This window comes from Eufriesea mexicana, unplaced genomic scaffold (genome assembly GCF_001483705.2).
Source record: "Eufriesea mexicana isolate 0111107269 unplaced genomic scaffold, ASM148370v2 scaffold337, whole genome shotgun sequence".
Taxonomy (NCBI): Eukaryota; Metazoa; Arthropoda; class Insecta; order Hymenoptera; family Apidae; genus Eufriesea; species Eufriesea mexicana.
Window position 1 is genome coordinate 50,191 of NW_016908487.1, and position 20,215 is coordinate 70,405.

Genomic DNA, 20,215 nt, shown 5'->3' on the forward strand with positions numbered 1-20,215 from the left:
TAGATTAAACGATTATCGGAACTGGGGTAGAAGGACAACGGCAAAAATGAACCATGACTAAACCTGATCTCATGTATGAACTACACCCATCGCACGTGACGTTTACGTTTGGACCGATATTCTTACCACGAGTTTCACACGATATCGTAGGCAAAGGTGTTAATAAATAAAACCTTCGTCGTATTACCAAATTACTTTGTGATACTACTAAGTTTCAGAAATCAGAATCGTCTTGCTAATGACGAATAGATTAAACGATTATCGGATCGAACGGATTAGATTAAAATTATGCGAGAAAAGAGAATGAATTCTTGAAATGGACGTAAGAATTTTAGGATACATAATATGTGTGAAGGAATGAAAGATGACTGGACGATGAAGCAAGGGGTCATGGAGTCGACAGTCGAAGAGAAGAGCAGTTACAGAGTCGGTGCAATTGTTACTAGTCCTGATAGTACTTTATTTTTAATTTCTCTTTAGCTCGGAATAAATATATTTTAGAATCTAACTTACTGTTTCATTTGCCAGTCCATATTCCCTATGCTAATATTATTGTATTATATATTTGTGGGGGGTTCTCCCCCGCGGTTATTGCTAGTCGACTGGTCGCAGGTATCCTCGATGTGGCAGTGATGATAGAAGGGGTGCATTTCGTCCTGGGCTTGCTGTGGACTCATAAGTAAGGTTACCTAGCAGGCCCTTAGACGGGGACACTATTGGAAGGTTTGGAAATTGTATAGATCATACTCATTGGCCAATTCTCATGCCCCATAATTAAATGTCGAACTTCGATTAACTCGGACCATAAGGGCTACCAAAAATCATAAGCCAAAAAGGGCTACCTAGCAGGCCCCTGCCTTAGACGAGGATATTATAGGGAAGTCTAGAAATTCCATATATAGGAAACGGAAGTTTTATCGAGGACTTGTGAGAAAATCCTCGAACCTCCTTCAACTATGAATTCATATATTGGCGAGGGTGAGAATAATGCCGCCATAACTATAAAATATTTGCAATTGGAAAGATTGGAAATTGTATATGTAGGAAACCAAAGGGTTTACCGAGGATTTCCTCGCAAGTCCTCGAACCTCCTTCAAGTAGGAATCCACCTATTACCAAGGATTTGCATGATACCACCACGCATTAATATCATCGACAATATAATATATACATACCAAATTTATAAACTACCCTGTCTAATATCATACGCCCGTCTCCTATCCTCAAAAATCCAACCCTCTGCATGGATCTCTTCAAATCACTGATAAAAATCTGTAAAGCCATTCGAAACTCGAAAAAGCACACGGAAACTTATTTCTCTGATTCAAGCAGGAATCCATGTATCGATGAGGGTGAAAATGATGCACCACATATGAACACTTTGTCACGCACTTTTAATATGGCACCCTCGGGGGACCAAGATAAAATTTCCATTATTCTTAGAATATAACGATAACTTATCAAACAATATGGCAAAGAAGAGAAATAAAAATGATGCAAATTATTAATGTTTTCTATTCAAGGTTTTCTATTTATTTACGTTGATCAAATATTCAACAGTTGGTTAGAATAAAACAAATATACATTTAAAAAGTTAGTATCGCCCGACACTGGTGATCACCATGGCAGTCAACGTGTTAATACCATGGATAATATAATATGTACGTATAAGGTTTATAAACCACCCTATATAACCCTTTGCACTTGGCGATTTTTTCGGTACAGGAAAATAGTAATTCGAATTTCTACCATAAGGTTGGCAATATTTTTAAAACGGTATAATAAGAAATCGTATGCGATTTAAGACGTAGGAAGGTAGATATAGACGTTGGGTAAATGTAAATTTGATATATTAATTAATATCCATTTTTAAAATCTGATTAAACGGCGACTGAGAGGCACATCTCGAGTGCAAAGGGTTAATATCATACATCAATATATCTCCAATCCTCAACGAATCAACCCTCTCTCCATAAAAATCTGTAAAGACGTTCCGAGCTGGAAAAATCGCAGGGAAAATTATTTCCTGTGATCACGCAAACAGCTTCTCCGATGAAAATTGCCAACTGATCGTCTCCTGTTTTTTTCATCTTGCGAGGCGAAGCTAGGGAAAGCTGCAAATTTGTTTTCGCACTTTTTCACGGACGTGTACAAATGTTTTCGGCATAATTCGACGGCCGGGGAAATGTAACTGTTATCGCGTGGAAGTCAATACCGATTTCGGTGAAAACACAGGTGGATACGCGGGGTGCTATATAAATGTGGCGGCACGTACGTAACATCGTGCACGGATCGCGGACGGAGCGTGGACGAGGAGAGGAGCGACGTCGGCGTCGGCGTCGGCGTCGGCCGCGGCGGAGGGCGAGGTACGTCGAAGCGATTTATTAAATACTGTACCAGTGAGCATTGTTATGACACGGCTGTGCAAATATTATTTTACAAATATACGGCGATGAACGTTATCCGCCGCTCTCTGCCTCTATGTACCTTTTGCCTTCCTCGTGGCCAACAGCGAAATTTTATTAGGCCGACTTCGACCTGCCTTCGCGAAGGTTCCGGTCCAAGAGAAAAAATCCAAGGGACGTGTAAACGTGGGTACACACGACTGGAGAGAAGGGTGTACCCTCGTCTCGATGTCTATGCGCATGGTAGAAATTCAGAAGTTATTAAAATAGAAAATCAAACGCATCGGAGACAGAACCTAAGTGGCATTATCTCAGATTCCAGATATTTATTATGTGTCAAGAAGAAACATAACCAAGCTCTAAACTGTGAATTAACTAAGATAAATATACACCTTTATATATACAACGTTATTTAAAATATATATGTTCTTCAAAATGGAATCTATTAAAAAGCTTCAAAATTTGTTCCACCCTCGAAATTTTTCGCGAATTAAACGAATCTATCCACTATGGTTCCTAACAAGAATTTGAAGAGTTCCTGAAAATAAAATTTTCGATCTGAATAGAATTTACAATACGTAAACGTAAAGATTCTATCGTAATTTTCTGTATTATGCTGAATATTCTATCAACTGCATTGTTCTACCAAATGGTATCAATGGAAAAATACTATTGTCCAGTATTATATATTTATTTATCTCAGTTAATTCACAGCTTAGAGCTTATTTATGTTTCTTCTTGAATAATAAATATTTGAAATCTGAGATAATGCTACTTAGGTTCTATCTCCGATGCGTTTGATTTTCTATTTTAACCCCTTGCACTCGACGATTTTTTAGCTAAAGAAGAATAGGAGTTAAAAGATTTTCTGTTACAAAGCTGACGATATTTTTCTGAGCAGTGAATAAGAAGTCGTATGATAATTAACACGTAGAATTATTTCATTTCGATACCTCGCACACCGTTACATTATCTGAAATTTCACATATTAATGAATATCGAGCTTTGAAATTTTATCAAATGGCGACTGAAGGGCGCCTCTCGAGGGCAAAGGGTTAATTACACGTGATCTTCATATTTTTCATTTCGAATATACATTTGATAGTATAATATCGTGTTACATACCTAATACTAGATTCTTAAATGAAAGTAGTACCTTGCAGTTTTATTTATTTTCTAACACCTTTTCTGATAAATGTTCCGATATAACTCGTTTTCGTGAACTTTCATTATACAGATTCTGGAATACCTGTTCCACAAGAGCACTTTTTATAGCGATTTTTTATAGCAAGAGTTGTTTTTACACAAATTCTACGGAAACAGATATTTTCTTAAGAGAAACGTATAAAATCAAACAGAATTACTTCGGAAATGAGAGATACTCGTGTATTTCGAACCCTGAAATATTTTACAAATGGTGTTTTAGTCACTTTGGTTGATCCCCTGTCCTTCTCAGTAACTGTAATTTAATTTTATCATCGAGGGAAATTTGCGAATTTGCGCTTCTTTCGCACTAAACGATATCGATTCCTAATAGTTTCGATTTCATTAGGCATCGAGTACACTTGAGTGATTATATAGACTGTTGATCTGGAAGATGCATTGCAATCCTGAGTTTGGCGTCAGTAGCTGTTGAAGCGAGAAAAGGGTAACCGATTTTGACGATCTTGATCGTGGTAAACCGACGAATAACGAATCAAATTTAATTCTTTATTCGAAAAGCCATCAACACTGACGTACCCTAAATGCACGAGGAAGTAACGAAGAAAGAACTACACGTTTAGCTGGAAATTTACATAAACGTTGTAAACAACAATTCAAGGGAAATGCACCGTTTCACCTCGAAATGATTACACACTTGACGAACAGGAACGGATTATTTTCAGGAAATTTAATGACTTTTTAAAAAATATTCTAATAACAAAAGGTTTCAAAAATGAAGCCGAATGAATAATTACATTTGCCAATGAAATTACGATTAACACTAGAACTACCAACATCTTTAACGGGAAGAACCTGAGACACTAAATGAAGTTGTCGAATGAAGTATCGACACACATTGTCCTTTTAATGCAACGAAATTTACATATAATCTGGGTAGGTGAACGTGTAGTGGGCAGAGCGAGGATAGAAATGCCTTTGGATTACTTCACCGTGTAACATTGGAATATTTGAACGAATATTTGTAATTTAAGAACAGGATGAAGCGTCGGGACTGCGAGACCAGAATATTTGTTAAATTTGCACACAAAAGAAATTCCATTTAACACTAGAACTACCAACCCAGTGAAAATGACTGGTCCCAGAATTTTCCTTTTTGCAATCACCGAACACATGCACCTGCTTTAAGAATAAAATTGGTATCAACTCGTATTAAGAAAGAACTGTAATCGATATATTCACTCGTATTCATCGTATCGCTGAAATTACTATAATCTGTGCACGTCATAGTTAGGTACCCATTAAAGATCGGTAGTTCTAGCGTTAATTTTCACCGCATTAAAAGAATTCATATGATCGTCGCAGAAGGGTGAACATCGACTCTATTTTCGACTACTTATTTAACTCAGAGATATTAATTTTTGTGCCTGACATTATTTATTATATTTATGCTGATAGCGAGATAGGATATCACGAACGATTTAGTTGCAACGTGTTATTATAGACGCAGTAACGAAAGACAGGAAGTGCTATTCCAAACTAAAATCGTCGATAGAAAATAATTTATTTTAACGTGTCTTTAACTTGTATAAAATAAGATTTGACAATATTTTACACAATTTAGCCTGGATTCGCCACGCTTCGAATGTTCAAACAAATATTTAAGTACAGTAAATAACATTTTTCGTGTTTTCAGAGGATTCGATACGCGGTTAGGTTATTACTTTTACAAATATTATATACAAACATGATGAATATTCGTGGCGAGACTAAGTAAACATACAGCCCCATACGTGTTTTCGGATTCACTTCTTTTTTTTTCCTTTTTTTTTTTTTCTTTTTTTGGTTTTCCAAGCGCAAAGGCGTACATTGTAAGAATCAGGTTTGCCTCTGCACAATTTTTCCTAGAAATTCTGTAACCTACAATGGCATATTTCATTGATATAAATAATGTACGTATCTTTAAATAAATGTTTCGTTTTAAATAATGTGGGTTGATGCAAGAGCGTCAAATCAGATGGATACCTTTCAATCAAATACAACCGTGTTTCGTATATTCGAAATTTACAAGATTCACAGAGTCTTCTGTTGGACTATGTAACGTTGTAAGGAACTTTTCTGTCACCTCGATTCCGAGCTTGTAAAATTGCGCTCCTTGCCTTCGCAACGAGTTTTGAGATCGCTCAAGCGCAGAAGCGAAAGTGACGGAAAAAAGTGTCGTTAATGGCAAATAATCCGACTCTTTTCAACGTGAAATACAATTTCCGATTATTCCAATTGGTTAACTTATTCTCCGCGTAATTATTTTCTTCTCTCTCCTTCTTCGGGTTTCAATTGTTTTAATATAGCGCGCTTTTGGACACAGAATCCATGCAGATTGCTCGCATGATCTCGTTAAATTCTGCCATAACGTCGATAAAATATCCTTTGTTTATGAAATTTGATAAAAAAAAGATACTACATTAGTGCTCCATTTAGAAATGAAGTTAATTCCATTAATTTCTTTTGAATATAATTCATAAATCGTTGATGACTTGCAAATATCCGAGTCAGGAAGTGAAATTACTCCTTACGCTCAAATAAATCCTCTATGATCAGATTCTTATCCGCATATGATAAAATTGTGAGTATTGGTTTCATGAGAGTGTGGTGTTGGTTTTATATGTGTGAATGATATCGAGACAGAATAAATGAAAATTATTTGGTATGATATAAGTATAATATGTGGGAGTGGAATCTAGTGTGAATGTTGATGAAAAATGTTTAGAAGAATGTGGCAAAATGAAACAGTTACGTGAGAATCGTCATAGAATAAACATGAGTTAATAAGAGTGAGAGAGATACAGTCGATCTTTGTGTTTAAAAATAGTTGATTTAGAATTGTCAATATTTAAATATTATTATCTAGATATATTAATTTGTCAATTGTTAAAAAACGTGGAAAATATTGATACTGATTTCTATCCACAAAAATAAAAGACGATAATCCATCGAGAGAAATAAGGACCAATAATCGCTATAAAAATCAATCGGTACCAGGGGAATGGCAGAATGATTAATAAATAATACAAGTTTGTAGAAATACAGATGAACGAATACAAAGAATGGAGCAAGTATGGACGATAAGAGAATATTCTTTTTAATATTAAAAAGAATATTAACCCTTTGCACTCGAGAGGTGACTTACAGTCAGCGTTTCATAAAATTTGGAAGATCGATATTAATGAATATACCAAATTTAAGATAATGTAACAGTATGCAAATAATTCTACGTTTTAATTATTACTCGATTTCTTATTTACTACTGAACAAAATATCGTCATCGGTATGGCAGAAAATTTTTGAAGCCCTACTCTTCTTTAACCAAAAAATCCTCGAGTGCAAAGGGTTAGTAGAATATAATACCAATATTAACACGTTGACTGCCACGCGTATTTTACGTGATTTGCCCATGGCGCCAACATGAATATTTTATTATGCGATGCATATTATGTTGAAATATTATTTACAACAGATAAGGTGAGTCGTATAATCGGGTTTAATGTATTTTTGTGGTGGGGGTCACCGGTGACCCCCAAGGCGCTGTAGACCATTTTTGCCATTATCAATTGTTTAAAAAGCAACTGGAAAAAATATTTCAATTCCCGATTTTAGGATGAAGTTAGCGATGTATTTAGTGAAATATTCTGACGACGAAGATTGCATTTCATCGAGCAATTACGTACAGAAAGAACGTCGTCACGAATGTAAAAAGAAACTTGGAAGTGTGCGAAATGTAAGGCGATTTTGCAAAGTGTGCTATGAAAATAATTCAAATCAGCTAGGAAGAATGAGAGCAAAGAATTGCACTAAAAAAGTGGCGACATACTGTGCCGACTGTTTTGGTTCACCTTTTCTTTGTATAAATAAAATTATTCTTGCATGTTTTGTATGGCATTAATTTCTTCGAACCATTATAGTAACGATGGTACTATTTGAAAATTTATCAGTATCTCTATATATTTACTCTAATTATGTATTTTTACTAATGGTCGCGTCGCCGGTCACCGGCAGTCACATGGCAATCAACGTGTTAATATTATAATTAATATTAAAAGAATATTAAAAGAATATAGATCTACTGCTATGTAGAAACGAAAGATTCCCGGTCCTCTTTATCGTCCCTCGTACTCGATTACATATCACAGAATTGGCGGTAAAATTCCTTGAAATAAATGATACTTGACTCACCGTTGAACTGTCCCTCGGACTGTCCGTGGAAGGTCTCTTGTCCGTCTAGTAACGACGACGACAAGGACGACGGGGGTGTCGAGGGCAGTGGGGTCCACTGCTAGTGAACCCACGAGGGTGGTGCAGCAGGAGTCGCCGCGTTGGTGCTCACGTATACTCCTGCGGGCGCGTTTCCGGCCGTCGTGCCGACCACGTTGTTCTGGGACACGGCGCCGTTCTGGCCGACGTTGCTGTCGCTCACTTGAATCGCGGCCGTGCCCATCACGCCCTGTTGGAAGTTGAAGTCCAGCGTCCCGTCCATCGACAGCTCGTGCTTGATCACCTGAAAATTCCGTTCGTCGCTTCGAGAATTTCTCCGCGTCCCGATGAAACTCCACGAGATGTTGCAAGATGAATGCGATTGTAATTTCAGACCAGCGAGATGAACAAAATGGCAGAGTTTAGCGCTTTGTACGGAGTACTCTGATGCGTCCAAGAGGAAGGGTACGTTGGAGGTTTGTAAGAAGCTTGTGTGGATTATATCGCGTGTTCCGGATACTCGCATTGGCGAGCTGGCATTTAAGCACTTGAAAGGGAATTTGTAATATAACGATATTACGGAATGTGGAAGGTATATGCACGTAAAGGAAGACTCGAGACACTATAAGTTTTTATCATTTACGATGCATTGTTTATTAACCCTTTGCACTCGAGTGGTGCCTCTCAGTCACCATTTAATCAAATTCTAAAGATGGTTATTGATTAATATATCAAATTTACAATTACCCAACGATGCGTGGAATACCGAAGTAAAATAATTCTATGTCTTAATTTGCATACGATTTCTTTTTTACCGTGTTAGAAATGTCGTCGAAGTTATGACAGAATGTCTTGGAATTACTATTTTCTGTAACGAAAAAATCGCCGAGTGCAAAGGGTTAATAATAATGATGTAAACCCTTTGCACTCGAGAGGTGACTCTCAGTCACCGTTTGCATCAATGCTATAACTCAAATAACGAATGATAATAATTATATTAACTACGCGCGAAATATCGGAATAAAATAATCCTATTCGTTCATTTCTCACACAAATGCACGATTTTCTTTTTTTATTTTGGCATAAAGAGTATCAGCGAGCTTATGAAAATCTAAGAAAAGCTTCGAATTGCTGTCTACGACGAAAAAGTCATCGAGTCCAAAATATTAGGAAAGGTATCGAATAATGGTAAAATGATTACAATCAACAGTACCAATTCCACGTTTAACGTGATAGGAAATGCAATTGGTTAATCAAATTATTATCCCTGTACACTGGAAAATTTCCTCGTTATGAAGATATAACAATTCGAAGCTTTTCTTATATTTTTCTTATCTCAGTGACACCATTTATGATAAAATAAAAAGAGGAGTGTATTTCATTTCGATATTTCACGTGGAGTTATTTCTAATCTAGTAATATCTCATACTCGTTAAATCAGTGACACCATTTATGTTAAAATAAAAAGAGGAGTGTATTTCATTTCGATATTTCACGTGCAGTTATTTCTAATCTAGTAATATCGCATACTCGTTACTCAGGCTTCCAAGTATTGAAACAAACGGTGACTGACAACGAGAGTTACCTCTCGAGTGCAAAGAGTTAATTTTACAAGCTCGATTGTCGTCTGAAAATGTACTTTAACGCTTGGGTTATGTCCGTCGTTACCTAAATGAAGTATCAGGGTGTTCAATAAACATTAAATCTATAAAACTAAACGTTAAAAATATAGGAAAAAATATTTTTAAAAATCAAACGAAATAACTGTAAAAATAAAAGAATCTTTACATATAACTCTCTCTAAGACTCGTAAATACATAATATTTTTTAATAACGATCTACGTTGCTGATATATTTCAGCATGAATCCGGTTGCAAAATATATAATTAGGAAAAAAAAATTATCAGGAAATTATTTATCAGGAAAAAAAAAAAGAAATGAATGAAAAGGAATTTTATATCTCGAAGAAAATCGATATCTCGAAGGTGAAAACGTGCAATATGTTATGCGATTTTTCCTTAAGACCAGGGGTATTGCAATTTTACTGAGAAATTGGGCACATGGAAACGAAACGAACCTCCTCCACGTTGCAGTCGAATCCACCGTGCAACGATTCGATGTTAATGTTCAGATCGTCGAGGATCGTCGGGTTATTGAGGGCTCCCATCAATTGGCCCATCATCGTGGTAGGTGTGGGGCCGCATGGCGTGGGTGTTTGCGGTGGGCTGGAACCCGTTGCCCCTGTTTGCGGCTGTTGTTGCTGCTGCTGCTGCTGTTGCTGTTGCTGCTGCTGCTGCTGCTGGCACTGTTGCGTCTGTATCATGTACTGCAGAGTTTGCTGCTGATTGCTTCCTAATGCCGTGGGACTTGGTTCGCTCTGTTGGTACGACGGTGACATTCCAGCCACTGGACTCAAGTTCTGAGATTTTCCCAGGGAAAGGATACGACGATTGAAAGTGGAATTACGAAATCGTCTAACTACTTGTCTGGATACGATGGCAAACATTGGAAAGTACGATTTTAAACTCAGGATGAGGAACAAACGATCAGTTTGGAAACACCGATGTGATCGGATGCTACCCCGTTGCTTCGACATTAATCCTTCGTGTGACTGAATCGTGGACATTTATATCGTGCACGCTGCATACGAGATATAAGGGATTATGTTCGAGCAGAATTTTCGAATGCACGTAGCTACTGGAAGACTGGAAACTGGAATTAAAAATGAGAGTTAAGGTAATTACGACTACCCCGAAGAAGCTTCTAAATCTTTGAATGGAATCGGGACGTGAAATCGCTTTAAACGAAATCCATTGTCCCCAGAGCGGTAAGGAAAACATATTATTCTTTCATCAAAAGAAACATTGAATCGGATAACGGGTATACGATAATAGTAAGCTAATCCAATTTTTACAAAAGCATAAGCGGTGCCGGGCTAAACGAATTACGCGACAATCGCGTCGCTATATTCGGATTCCAATGTCTGCCAAATCCAAAGAAGAACAACAAGACGATCTAGCTAGGATAATTTCATAATCGGCCGTAAATGCGACGGAATCGATTTAACCCGCGACACGTCTATCCGTGAAACATGCATCGGACCATAGCTGGTCAGAGGATTCCGAGTATCACCGATGGAGCAAAGCCTTTCCCGTTCTAAATATCCGAGAAACCGACCCGAAGCATTCGAGAACGCCGAATGGCCGCCGGACAAAGACTTTTTGTCCGGACAAGCAAGAAAAATGAGAAAACTCCGCGTTTGTCCCTTTTGTTGGCTGTGCAAGTACTTAATTCGCGGCGAACGATATGCCTCTGGAAACAATCGGCGAAAAACCCTTAAACCCGGATAATCCAGCCTTCCACCCTTTCATCGTCTACGTAGCCGGGTTACAGGCTTTGCTACACTTTGTTCCCTTTCAGTAGCCAAGTGTTACACGCAGCTTGTCCCTCTTTGTCCACTCACCATTTGACAGGCACACGGCTGCAGACCGTGAATCGGGCATCTCTGCTGATTTGCCGATTGAGGAGTTGGCTGCAGAGCGAAGGAAGACGATCCAGTTGACAGACTATTGCTCCTCTGATATTGGGTCTCGTAATAAGAAGGTGGTGGCCCGGTCTGTTGCTGGTGGCTCGGTGGTGATGTCTGATACATTTGATAGGGATCCAGTTTCATCGTTTCCGCGAGGCTACCGGCTGTGTTCGTGTTCGGTGGAAAGAACGTATGTTAATTGAATTTCTACTGCCATTTCTTAGCTGCGTGCGTTTCATGCTGAGCCATCCGGGCTCCGATTCGAAGCGACATTGTACCGTTGCGTCGAATCGAAATAGAGGCCACGAGTTTTCCCAACTTTCCAAATATCCCTCTACCGTTCGAAGAAAATTTGACTTTTACGCTGTCCAACTTTCTAACGCGTTTATCCCTCCGACGACATATTTCTTTTGCTTCCAAGTTACGATTTTCTACATCGTCCCGGCATTTCCAATAAGTTACTTTCTCTATTTAAACACAATATTCCGTTAAATATCGATAAATATGAGAATCTTCGCTGGATATTTTATACTATTTATTTTTACCATATTTCATATGTCAAATATTTAAATACGCGTGTCTTCTACTGTCAGCTGTACCAACTCAGTTTCCATTGTCATAATCGTTTAAAGATTTTTAATAACGTCGAGCAGTCGAAACTCGTAGCCTCTACTTTCCACTATGACAAAGAAGCATAGTTTGCCAGCGTTATAACCGAGATACGAAATCGACTGATATCACGGTGACTCTAATACGCGACAGAGTGCTCAGCCGTCAGCCATTGCGTACCAAACTCTCGAAATCTCTGTCGTGTCGCGCGTGTAATTGAAATGCAGTGCAAGAGAATTTTAAAAAGAGAAAAATAATAAAAAAAAAAATAATGCAAGATAAACGGTGAACGTTTAGCGAAAGATAAAGAGACATATATGAAATCGTAGTGCGTACCTAATTGTTCTGGGCTATAAGAGGGTGCGTATGTTGGAGTCCATTCCGGTTTCCCAGGGATCGCTGGGATTGGACTTAATCGACCACAGGATGAGGCATTGCTCGAAGCTCGAGGACTCGAATAAAAAATAGTTCAAATGTATTTTAAATGTGCGGATATTAAAGTACAAACTATACGAGGGTGTGCGAGAGGCTATTAATGGTACGGCCATGTAATCTATGGTCTACCCTGCCAGACTGTTCGCAAACGCAAGCGAGAGTGGTGCGTTATGCGTGCGATTAGTACAGAAGCGTACGTAGAAAGTGGTTTTGTACTTTTTCCCAATAGCGATTCAAGCTGATGCTTTCCTCCTGCTCGTTATCGCAAACAGGATATACGAGCCGTTTATTTTGAAAGTGGTCTAAGTTCATTTTTACTTAAATTGAGATATTTAAGGGTTTGTGTTTCAATGCAATTAAAAATATACGTACAGGACACTAATTGTTTAAGTGTATCTAAAGGAGTTGAATTTATAGTTCCTATTAAAATAATGACAATTATTCAGCGAATAATATGCGTTTTCTTACCAAGAATGGAGTTAGGCCACTTTCAATATTAGCAACCAGATTTCTTATAAAATTTGAAGGAGCCCAAGTCCATTCAACGTAATTTAAGATGCTTCAAATTGAAAGAAACAATACTCCATTTATTTCATATATCTTTACAACACTTCAGAAACATAATTTATGCGATTCGAAACATTTTTTAACTACATAAATTACAAAACAATTTACTGCTCATCTACATTTTGCGTGTGTGAAAGGGATTTGAAGAAATCACGATGTTCGTTTTGTTCTTCCCCATGGATGAAATAATTTCTAAAATTTAATATTAAATTTTAAGTTTTATATTTAACTGTAAGTATGTATATTGCGTAAATTTTGTTTAACTGCATTAATTAAACGTACTGATTATTCGACTAAAGCAATTGTCCAAAAACTGAGGTTAACTTGTTAAATACTAATTAATTAAAATTACCTTCATCACTGCCTTCGGACAATATCGGTAATAAATATCTCAATTTAAGTATAAATGGACTTAGGCCACTTTCAAAATAAACGACTCACATATTTGACATCGAGTAATTCTTAAGGGGCTGTTAAGGCAGAAATAAAATTTATTTTTGCGTCACGTTGCCTTTGCTGTAAATTTGTATACAGGTACCTTAAAGACACAGATGTGTAAAATAAGAGAAAGATGCATTAACCTTCCGACTGAATCCTGATATACGCTGAATACTTTAATAAAAAAGATCCGATTATAGTAGCCAGGTATTATTTTCCAGAGATAATAATTAACGAATAATCAATTGCATTTTATTTCATACGCGATTCTTTTTATATTAAATACCGTAGAATTAAACGGCACGTGGAATTATTTTAGCTCGATTTGATTATCTTGCAAAATTGAATCGTGTTATTTTATATTTTAAATGTATTTCCCGTATTTACATTTATTATTTGTAGAAGTTAATTTTGTTATCCCAGATCTTTTTACTACGACAATGGAGGATATTAAAATAATTATTAGAGAAACATGAAATGTGTAACTTGGACTAATTTATCGGAAAATAATTATATCGTATATCTCGGAATAACTTATATTCAAATTCATACGTGAAATAATGTTTTAGAAATAAACGTGCCGTGTGCATCGATCCGATGTTTTAAGTTAAATTTTTGATCGAATTAAATTAAACGAAACTGACGAAATAATAAATTTTGAAATAGTGTGAAAGATTCTTCTTCGAAATAACAATGGTGATATTTTATATAATAACCAAAGATAACTGGCACGATGAATCGACTATATCGAACAAGACTACGGCAATAAGAATTTTATCGATTGAAAAATTGAACGATAAATAAAGTGTTTCGTCGAATAATAAAGAATGTATTTAGTAAAACGACCAAACGGTTCGTTAAATTTGAACAGGCAATTTTAGCTTAAATTTTATAAATCAAATTTCCACTCCGTTTTAATAATTTCCAAAAATCGCGTCAATGAAGCCAGGACTGAAAAAGCCTTTATACCATAATATCCAAATCTACAAAATTTGTGCCTCTTTAATTATAAATAAATTCGTGACTCGTGAATTTGTATTTTCAAATTACACAGTTCTCGAATAAAGACGATTTCACGCTACTTCGACAATTTTTCCTCTAAAATATCGGCATCCATTATTAAAATCGCGTATAACTCCAAACGCTTTGAATTAGCTACTTCAAAAAGGGGAAAAAAGTTTTACAGAGAACGAGTCGTACCAATCGTAAAATTATTCCTCGAGAAACTCGCATTATGGCATTCAGTTGGAAGGTTAATAACCAATTAGCTAGGAAAAATATTTAAGCCAACTATCGTTCCGTTTTTCTCGATAAACATGTATGCACCGAGCGCGACAAGAAATGTAATTACTTTTCCGTTTAATGGAAACTTTAATATTACAATATCTTGTAACCTTTGCAAGGAACTAAACAAAAAGTCGAAACCACTTTAATACGTCGCTTCGCTAATTACTCGCTATAATATCTAGCTAAATGCTTTACAAATCAAAATCATGGAGCACTCGACAGTCGCGCCATGACAATTGTATATCCACGTTTCCATCGTTGAAAGCTAAAAACTTACGTTTGTAAACGCAAACCTCGACGACCTTTTACGACATTCTTTAACGATGACGATTAATTATTCCGCGAAAATTACACAGTCGATGATGGAATAATTTTAATTCCGGTTCCTAGCCAAGTGGTTCGGAAGAAAGCATAAACGGGATGAAACGACCAAGGATCGAATCAAATCGAATGGGTAAAAAATTCGAGATACGTTGTTTGGCGAATCGGAGGGAGGCACAGACATACCGAAAATCAGGTGAAAGCTGAAATCCACTGCCAGGTTGAAGAGGACTGTCCGGGAAGAGATCCAACCCCTCGTTGACGCTGTTACTGGGGCTAGGTGTCGCGTCAGCTTGTAAACCCCCGTTCCTTAGCGCCTCGATCTTCTTCTTCACCCTGCCACGTCGCTTCTCAAATTTACTGGTCTCCATGGTTATTGCCCTGCGAGTTATCGACAAAGGCCGTGGCAGCGTGCAGCGTGACAGCGAGGAATTTTCGCAAAACGAACAGGCACTTACCTCCTACGCGACTTGCCTGGTTTCGCGTCGCGATTGATCATCCACCAGGAACTCTTCCCGGTACCCTCGTTCTGCACTCGCATGAATCTGCTGTGCAACGACAGGTTGTGTCTTATGGAGTTCTGTAAACAAAAGTAATAAAGCCAATTAGAACGAATTCTAAGTAGTCAAGTACACAATGGGCCCGATACATTCGACCCAGATCGCGATAACATTTTACTGAAATTTCGCGTCGAAAATTTTAGTAAAAGTTACTTATTCGAAGGAATTTTTATTTCAGGAGATTTCGTCTTGTTGACGGAGACCTAATTCCAATCTTTGGTTAATCGTATGGAATTTCTAATGGATCATGTTCCATGCCAACTTGATTTACAATACGTTTAGCAATACGCTGAAAACATGTTTTATGACATATTTAATTCTGCAAAATCAAAATATCAATTTTTAGCCAAAACAATAAATGGCCTGGAGATCATGTCATATCGAGATAAAAACATTGAATAAGAAGTGAAACCTTTGCGAGTCAAGTCCCATTTGACATGTTCATAGCTAAGGGCACATTTCGAAGTGCTATTCAAAGTTTGACTTCATTTTTATGTTTCTTATGAAGACTATTTCTTGTGCAAAGAAGTTCTTTGCTATTTCTATCTTCTCTATCAAGATTTTAATAACGAACGTTCGATTGCCATGATCAAATGTTGCGCATCATGTTACGCGACGTACCCTGTATATCTGTCAAATTAAATTGCAACGCGAAGATATAAGTATTATGAGTTAAAATTAAAATAGCTAGGTTAAGATGGAATATCGACTTTAGCTCGACTCCTCGTCACGAAGAATTAACGTTAAGATAAAGAAACAATGGGAATAGTTATAGCAATTATGACAAAAAGCAACGAGGTTCCTCGAGACCCTTGCTGGTAAGAAGTGCGAGTAAATGGATAAACTAATAAGAAGATTTGTTTAACACAATAACAGCGCAACATAAATTATAACTATATCTCGTAAAATAAATAAATAATAAAGGCTATATGTAACGACTGTCATTAAACTACTGATTGTTTTTCCGCGACTCTCTGGCATACTCGTCACACACACTTTCTTCCACGCAAACATTCCCCGCACTCGTATCACACAGGACAACCGCTACAACAAGAAGTGTCAACGACCATAACTCGGTATGTTAGGAATCGAGGAAGAAAGATTTCGATGCATCGTTATAATCACCCTTAAACGAGATAAACGTTAAACGACAGATAAATGTAGCCATACTCGAGAGTAAGTATCGAAGAAGTTAGGTGACTAACCGTTTTACGTACTTATAAAACACGAACTGGAAGTTTCATCTGTTTGGATGTTACGACATCGAATAAGATATAAAAGCTGCGTGATATATCGATGACACTAAAATTACCGATAAACTCGGGCAATAAAATTAAAATTACCTTTGTAATCTTACTTCTGTGAAAGAAAATTACCGTTCAACCCTTTCCCTTCTCCTCATAATTCACGCAATTTACAACATCGTACACGGAAAGCGTCAGATAAACTTTATCTCTGACATCTCTCTCCCACCCCCAGACTCAATTGTGACATCTGCAAAAATGTCTACCCGCACTCGATCGCGATAAATCCAAGAGTGTGAATTAAGGGACTTATCATTCGCGGAAATCTTTTACGGCAACTTCATAATTTCAATTTCGTCGGAATTTACGAGCACCCGGTAGCGCACGCTGCACACCCTCTATCGATATCTCGATACCAGTTCCTTTTTACGCTCCCGCGTTCGCGCGTAACATCGCGATCGAACCTCCACGCGAACGTTTGCATTGTCGGGACGGTTTTATACCGTGTACAAAATCGATTCGTAGAGTGAGTCATGAGAGCCACGTTTTATCGCGTTCCGTCAGACAGAGACGTTCAGCCTGCTTGTTCATTAGGCAAATTGAATCGACGTAGTCGCCGGGGCCCTTCTTCTTCCTTCCAAAAATTTCGCAAAGCTTCTACCCTAATATGAAAGTAGCGCCGAGAAGCGATAACAATTTCCTTTCGTCTTCGTCCCACGGCCGTATCTCCCGCGAAATGCACCCGGCCCAAGGGGTGGCCTTTTACGTAAAGAGCGCGCGATATCGCGGCAAATAAAAATTACTTTTGCCAAATCGATCGGGCCTCGTGTGCACCGCTCGAGCCAACTTCCACGGCAACTTTCCCAAATTACAAGAATCCCATCTTATTGCCATCGTTCGGAGAACACTGTCCGCTCGAAATGCAGATTTTATTCCGCTCGAGCTTCTCGCGACCTCGTGATCGCTGTTGCACGATACTTTTCCACCATTTCCCACATCGAATCCAAGTCGAATTTCACGACTCCGATTTCCCAGTGGCAGGATTTTGATTTATTTTCCGTCAACTTTCTTCGTCGCGATCGGTGATCGAGATTGAGACGGGTTATAGGGGTGCGGTAGTCTTAAAGGATTAAAATATGAATTTTGATAATTAACCCTTTGCACTCCACGACCTTTTCGTTACAGAAAAATAGTAATTCGAAGACTTTCCGTCATAGAGTCGACGAAATTTTTAAAATGGTAAATGAGAAATCATATGTAAATTGGGAAGTAGAATTATTTTCCTTTGACATTCCACACATCGTTAGGTAATTTTATATTTGATATACAGGTAGCCTTCCAACAACACGGCATCCTGCAACACGGTTTCACTATAACACGATTCATAAATTGCGGCAACCCTCCCACAACACGGCATCCTATAACACGGTTTCACTATAACGGATTTGATGGAAATGGCATCCGAAGCTGTAAATCAAATCGATTCCGAGGACACTAGCACCGACGAAGATTGTGCAGTTAATAATTTAACATTAAAAAATTACAAGAAGGCCTAAGCTTAGCTGAAAATCTCGAGTCATTTTTCTCGAATGCATACCCTTCCGCTGAATGAAGCCGAAAATTCAAAAGGGAACTGCAAAACTGTTTAGCTCCATACCGAGAAATTTACAATGACCTGGTAAAAACCAGCGAGCAAAGTGAAATTACGGATTTTTTAAGAGAGAAGAAGATGCAAGAACTTTAAATGAAGAAAAAATTTCTGAATGTGAAGACGATATCATTCCGGCGAAAAAAAGAAAATTTATTAAATTAAAATTGCATTAAATTAAAATAATATTTTTGTTCTTTTTTTGTTTTATGTTGTACATACATTTATATTTCTAATAAAAATTAAATTGTTTATGTAGAATTAAAGAAAGATTTGTTTTTAATAAGTTTTCGGAACGCAACCCCCTTTTTGTACTGGCTTCGGGTCTCGTACAACACGGTTTCACGCAACACGGCATTTTCTAGGAACCTGTCTACCGTGTTATAAGAGGGTTACCTGTATTAATTAACTTCTTTAGAATTTGATTAAATGGTGACTGAGAGTCACCTCTCGAGTGCAAAGGGTTAATAGATGCGTTCGTTTTTATTAAAGAATTATGCGGCCACTGTTGACGAAAATTTGCTTGTTATTTCGCGATCTATATCCTTATTGAACACAACGTATGTATTTTACACGCAATATTTTGTTTACGTTAAATTCGCTATTTATGGCGACCGGGAAGATATGATATTTGAAAATTTTCATAATGACCATACATCGCATTTTTCATTGCATTATTTCCTGCGAATAAATATTAATAACAACGAATATTCTACCTCATAATTCCCTGCATAACTAAAAATAAAAGAAAAAATAAATTAAAGGTAAATAATTCATGTAAAGAAATATTAAATAATATTAAAACCGATAAATTAGAAACACCATGATCTAACTATTCGTCGAATATTATGAAACGAATAATATTTATGACGTCGCTCTTTCGCTTTCTTAATTAATTTTCGTATCTCCCCGATATAAAGGAAACGAGTGTACAAAGTGCGAACATACATGGACGGAAAGGTGGAAAAAGAGAGAAAGAGGGGAAAAATGGCGACTGTCGGATCACGCAATCGCGTGGATCATAATCGTCATGGACGAAGTGGAAAACTTGCGGTTGCTCGTGGAACGTGTTCCCCGATTCGCGAACAATTAATCCGCCAAATAACCCGACTATTCGAAGCCGCAGTAAAACCGTATCGGCCGGCCACTCGTGCCTCGATCTCGCGTTTAAGTGGGTCCACTGGCGAATAAATCTGCGAACGGTGCAGGCTCATTACTTTTATTACGCCGTAGTGTTTCCTGCCTTTACTGCGGACACTGTTCTCGAAACTTGACCGATCGTTTGGCTGGCAGAGCCGTGGAACACGCGGACGGATAGACGGCGAGCAGCGATCGTGGAAGTTAAAGTATTTATCGGGACAGGGCGGTTGCGCGACGCGAGTACCGATGAGGATGCTTTTACGATCGATCGCCATCGTCGATTCCTTTTACCTTCGAGCTCTCGGTGACAGACTCGTAGGGTTCACGACGCCGATCCCGGCTATTCCAGTCGTTCAGTCGCGGGCTATACAGCGAGACTTTACAGCCCTATCATTTTCCCTGCCTTTATCGGCGGTACACTTCCAAGATGAAGACATTTTTGGCGCCGCTATTCTGATTTTTAAATCGACCCCGGTCATTCGCGTCCCGATGAGGACGCGACAAGAAGGAACGAATGAACCGGCCCCCGTGGAATTTGTTTTCCGCCTCTACGGCTAACCGCCGATCGCTCACCCCTTTATTGCCAAACATATTACTCGCGTTTATGCTGCGCTTCGCTTTTC

General features: G+C 37.9%; 1 protein-coding gene across 2 annotated transcripts in view; it reads right to left on the bottom strand.

Moving 5' to 3' along the window:
• Positions 1-5,171: 5,171 nt before the first annotated feature.
• foxo (forkhead box, sub-group O) overlaps positions 5,172-20,215 on the bottom strand; it is a 165,047-nt gene continuing 150,003 nt past the window's right edge. Inside the window, exons 2-8 of one of the 2 annotated variants that reach the window (XR_001890795.1) lie at positions 15,459-15,580; positions 15,187-15,381; positions 12,289-12,404; positions 11,278-11,507; positions 9,892-10,233; positions 7,797-8,118; positions 5,172-5,486 (exon numbers count right to left, since the gene is read on the bottom strand). Coding sequence is in view for 1 of the 2 variants with exons in the window: in XM_017911807.1 (XP_017767296.1) it covers positions 7,897-8,118; positions 9,892-10,233; positions 11,278-11,507; positions 12,289-12,404; positions 15,187-15,381; positions 15,459-15,580 (1,227 nt within the window). In the remaining variant the exon portion in view is untranslated. Of the gene's footprint in view, positions 5,487-7,715; positions 8,119-9,891; positions 10,234-11,277; positions 11,508-12,288; positions 12,405-15,186; positions 15,382-15,458; positions 15,581-20,215 lie in introns of those variants that run through there. The other variant, XM_017911807.1, reaches the window with a different exon arrangement.